Source organism: Diaphorina citri, unplaced genomic scaffold (genome assembly GCF_000475195.1).
Source record: "Diaphorina citri unplaced genomic scaffold, Diaci psyllid genome assembly version 1.1 scaffold3313, whole genome shotgun sequence".
In the NCBI taxonomy this organism is placed as follows: domain Eukaryota; kingdom Metazoa; phylum Arthropoda; class Insecta; order Hemiptera; family Psyllidae; genus Diaphorina; species Diaphorina citri.
This window is the reverse complement of record NW_007380722.1, coordinates 5,276-10,573: the sequence shown is the minus strand read 5'-3', so window position 1 is coordinate 10,573 and position 5,298 is coordinate 5,276. Positions and strand designations below refer to the sequence as shown.

General features: G+C 38.5%; 1 protein-coding gene across 1 annotated transcript in view; it reads left to right on the top strand.

Moving 5' to 3' along the window:
• The first annotated feature begins 401 nt into the window (after nt 1-401).
• Nucleotides 402-5,298, top strand: part of LOC103520200 (solute carrier organic anion transporter family member 3A1-like) — a 7,800-nt gene continuing 2,903 nt past the window's right edge. The window contains exons 1-5 of the mRNA XM_026831418.1: nt 402-928; nt 1,203-1,472; nt 2,141-2,365; nt 3,520-3,732; nt 4,328-4,552. Of these exons, the coding sequence (XP_026687219.1) occupies nt 907-928; nt 1,203-1,472; nt 2,141-2,365; nt 3,520-3,732; nt 4,328-4,552 (955 nt within the window). The 5' untranslated portion in view covers nt 402-906. The remainder of the gene's footprint in view (nt 929-1,202; nt 1,473-2,140; nt 2,366-3,519; nt 3,733-4,327; nt 4,553-5,298) is intronic.

Below are 5,298 nucleotides of genomic sequence, written 5' to 3'. Positions count from 1 at the left end.
TGATGCGATATAGCAAATTAAATTCTTGCGTAAACTATGGTGAATATTACGACCGTTTATTTATATCAAAAAAAAATTATCTGCTTCTACTAGAGACTTGGCTTATACCTGAGTAAGTATGTAGCCTTAAATAAATAATTAGGTAGGTATTTATTTACTTGGTTAAATGAACTGAGGAGCTCTATTCTAATGGCATACCTGATAACTGGTAATTCTCTGCTTATCAAAAATGAAGGGCTATATAGATGTAGGTACAGGAACACCTTTTCCTCAAGATTAACTCTGGAGATGATAAAATGAGACTGCGTGAGATCCCAAAAGATGGAATAAAAATAAACCTAGTCACCTAACAAGTGGTGAAATTTTATATCACCTAATGTTTTATTACGTCAGATCCCAAAAGATGGAATAAAAATAAACCTAGTCACCTAACAAGTGGTGAAATTTTATATCACCTAATGTTTTATTACGTCAAAAAAACAATTTCATTGTGAAAAAGTTAGTTACTGCTTAGGATAAAATTTATCAAATACCTAATTAATTACTAATTCATCATATTGTGTTTCAAAGTGTTTAAATATTATATCGACATAGATACCTGATTTCCATTAAAATTATCTACCATACATACTCTTTTTTAGTTTTCATTAATTTAATAAGAACAAAAATTAATGAAGTTCTGGAAACGTTCCAAGACCTACAAGTTGCCACCAATTTCGATTGACACTTCTATCCGGCCTCCAATTTTCCGATCAACTTTCCCAACATCTCAAGACAGGAAGAAAAGTGAAGCTTCCAAATGGAAAATTCGCTTTGCTGTGTCTAAATCAGCACCGGAGTAAATGAAAGAATAATATTATTTTCTCTACGGCGTGGCGCGGGGTGAATGAAAGACTAATTGGAAATATGTCTGATCACAATACAACAGGTAAGACATATTTGTCCCTCGTTTGTTAAGTATATGTAAAAGAATCCACACATGGCCTTGTTGCTTAGCGTGTAAATAAATAAAATATGAAAAAGATACTGGTACTATTTTTTAAGTTGACAGTGAAAATGGTTCCTTGGGCTTCAAAATTTTTTAGTAAGTTTGTCTGCTGAATAGAACATTCCTATTTGTTTACCTAGTTTGTTTTTACCTTAGGGTATGTTTTGTTGAGGTGAGACATTTCATACATGTTGTATTTGATTACGCTTTGTAGATAAACTCATGCTTCCAGAGCATGAGAATGAATCTTCCAAGGAATTGTTCACACTGAGTCCAGAACAAGAAGAAGAGATTTACAACTCGGATCTCACGCAATGTGGACTGGGGGGATGTCGACCAAGATGGCTACAGAAACTACGTAGTTCCAAATCCTACACTTTGGTTTATGGTCTATTGGGTATGAATCAGTTCTGTCTGGGAAGTTTCATGATAGCAACCCTTAGTACAGTGGAAAAGCAATTTAAAATAACCAGCAGAACATCCGGTGAGTTCAAGTTTTGACAGTTCCCAACACATTTCGCTATTTTATGCGTTTGACGTCACTGTATAACTGCTAATTACACATTTAGTCACGGGGGTTTTACCCTCTCTTTGTCGACAAGCAACCACCTACACACCTACCCACATTAACCTCATTCAGTCTGAGTGGGACTGGGAAAAGCCTGCAGCACTCGATTGTCCACCGAATCCCAACACTCGAGAACTTCAGAAGACGTCAGAAACGATTTAAAAGATTTGATACATATTTTGACTCAACATATCTACTAACTAACAAAAATGTTACCTACATGTAATTGATTAATATGCTGAATGTTAAGCTACCCTTGATAGAAGAACAGCATGGATTTTATATGTAAACTAGCAGGTTACCCGTGCTTCGCCACGGTTTAGAATATTTTAGTAAAAGAAAAACTTCCAGGCCAAAATGTGACCCAAAGTCGGCCAAAAATTTCGAATTTCTTGAATAACTCGCGAACGGCTGGCTTTAGGAAATTTTAACCTAGCCTATAACCACCACATAAAAATATGAACCTGTGTACAAAATTTCAAGTTTTTATGACTTACCGTTTAGACGCCAACCTCTTACGGACAAACAGAAAACCTCTCTTGTTAATAAGATTAATTTCTTCTTCTATTCTGTTGTGTCAACAGGTGTTATGTCAAGTGCTTGGGATGTTGGAACTTTGGCCTCTTTCCTAGTGTCTTCTTACTTGGGTGGGAAGGGACACAAGACCAAGTGGGTAGCTCTGGGTAGCATTATCATGTCCATTGGATGTTTCTTACGGGTTATTCCTTATTTTGTGTATGGAGCTGGCGAGGAAGCACTTAAATTTACCGAGGAATATGGAGCTGCCAACAACATCAGCTTGACTCAAGGTATACCTTACATACAACACAAGTGCATATGTCGGTAGCGGTACTAATACATATCTACTTGAGAAAACAAAGCAATGTTTTCCTTTTTACTTACCTATGTACATGTATACACTTTCTCATATAATTTTGCTATGTGTTAGCTTTAAGTATATAGACTTGTATGAAATGGGTAGCATCCGTAATATTGAAAAAAAAAACTTTTGTTACTTGCACTGATGGAACGGATGATCAATCATTGTGAACTGTGGAGCAGTTTCATGTAAAACGGTCGAAAATTATTCAACCACACAATCTTATGGCCCGGCGCACATTGAGACACAGCTACGCAGCACAGTCACGCAGCACAGCAAAGCAGTTTTTGTAAACCATTGGATTCAATACTACCGCGCACATTACGACGCAGTGCACTCGCACGTGCCACTTGCCTGTGTCACTCGCCTGCCTCACTTGTGGAAGCGACACAGAATCTGCGTGCAGTTTTTTTCTAGGCGCGCAGTTTATTTTGATCTTCTTTGTTTTGACTTTTGTTACTTGCACTGATGGAACGGATGATCAATCATTGTGAACTGTGGAGCAGTTTCATGTAAAACGGTCGAAAATTATTCAACCACACAATCTTATGAGTTGATATTATTATGGCTATATACTATCTAATATTCTGGGAGGGGGGGGGGACTTTAAACAGGCAGGATAGCAGCCTGGAATTTCCCTTGCTAAAAACATAGCAAAGGTTGAGTGCGAAGTGTGAAGGGCATCCACTCGTATTCTCGTAAAAAAAAAAACTGTAGCTAAAACCAAATGACGGCCTAAAGCAATTACCCTAGATAGGCTGACAAATTGTTTGGTCGATTCTCCTTTCTACTTATGTCTATGTTTTGTAAAACGAGAGGATGATTGAGAGGCTGGCAACCTGGTCTGGACACTGAAAAAGACGAGGATGAGGAAGATCTACTGGTTATTCTATGACCAAATGACGGCCTAAAGCAATTACCCTAGATAGGCTGACAAATTGTTTGGTCGATTCTCCTTTCTACTTATGTCTATGTTTTGTAAGACGAGAGGATGATTGAGAGGCTGACAACCTGGTCTGGACACTGAAAAAGACGAGGATGAGGAAGATCTACTGGTTATTCTATAGTGTGTATGTTTTGTAGCTATGGATGATCTAGTGCCACTCTGTGGAGAGTCTTACCCTCAAGTGAAGGCGTGTGATTCTACCGACAATATGTTCTCCGTTATTATATTGTTGATATCGTCTACTGTGTTGGGCATTGGTTCATCCACGTACTGGTCACTGGGCGTTGCATATCTGGATGACAACGTGCGCAAAAATAAGATGCCTGTAGTTCTAGGTAAGTATTTTATTTGCATATAGGTTTAGTGTATAAGTAGCCAGGTATTCATCTAATATTGGCATACATTTAGGTGTCGACTCTAGCGATCGAAAAATTTTGTAATTCGATATCTAAAAATTGAATTATTTTCACCATTGGTATTTAACCCACTCCTTCATTTCATTATTTGTATGACCCAAAGTCGGCCAAAAATTTCGAATTTCTTGAATAACTCGCGAACGGCTGGCTTTAGGTAAAAGAAAAACTTCCAGGCCAAAATGTGACCCAAAGTCGGCCAAAAATTTCGAATTTCTTGAATAACTCGCGAACGGCTGGCTTTAAGAAATTTTAACCTAGCCTATAACCACCACATAAAAATATGAACCTGTGTACAAAATTTCAAGTTTTTATGACTTACCGTTTAGACGCCAACCTCTTACGGACAAACAGAAAACCTCTATTGTTAATAAGATGAATTTCTTCTTCTATTCTGGATAAAAATATGAACCTGTGTACAAAATTTCAAGTTTTTATGACTTACCGTTTAGACGCCAACCTCTTACGGACAAACAGAAAACCTCTCTTGTTAATAAGATTAATTTCTTCTTCTATTCTGTTGTGTCAACAGGTGTTATGTCAAGTGCTTGGGATGTTGGAACTTTGGCCTCTTTCCTAGTGTCTTCTTACTTGGGTGGGAAGGGACACAAGACCAAGTGGGTAGCTCTGGGTAGCATTATCATGTCCATTGGATGTTTCTTACGGGTTATTCCTTATTTTGTGTATGGAGCTGGCGAGGAAGCACTTAAATTTACCGAGGAATATGGAGCTGCCAACAACATCAGCTTGACTCAAGGTATACCTTACATACAACACAAGTGCATATGTCGGTAGCGGTACTAATACATATCTACTTGAGAAAACAAAGCAATGTTTTCCTTTTTACTTACCTATGTACATGTATACACTTTCTCATATAATTTTGCTATGTGTTAGCTTTAAGTATATAGACTTGTATGAAATGGGTAGCATCCGTAATATTGAAAAAAAAAACTTTTGTTACTTGCACTGATGGAACGGATGATCAATCATTGTGAACTGTGGAGCAGTTTCATGTAAAACGGTCGAAAATTATTCAACCACACAATCTTATGGCCCGGCGCACATTGAGACACAGCTACGCAGCACAGTCACGCAGCACAGCAAAGCAGTTTTTGTAAACCATTGGATTCAATACTACCGCGCACATTACGACGCAGTGCACTCGCACGTGCCACTTGCCTGTGTCACTCGCCTGCCTCACTTGTGGAAGCGACACAGAATCTGCGTGCAGTTTTTTTCTAGGCGCGCAGTCCTTATCCTATTAGGAAGGGAAAGTAATGTAATCGGGGTCTCAAAATTTCAGATGGTCAGGTTGTTAGTGCGGCAAAACCACGGTCTTTGACAGGTTCCCTAGGCAGCCCCCTAAAATCCAAAGTTTCACATGTGGTCCGTGTGTGTGTCTGATGTGTCCGTGTGTTCTGTGTGTCTGTGTGTCAGATGTCTGCTGTCTGTCCGTTCTTACAAAAGGTTATCTCTATCTTCTTGGTATTATGTGGGGGC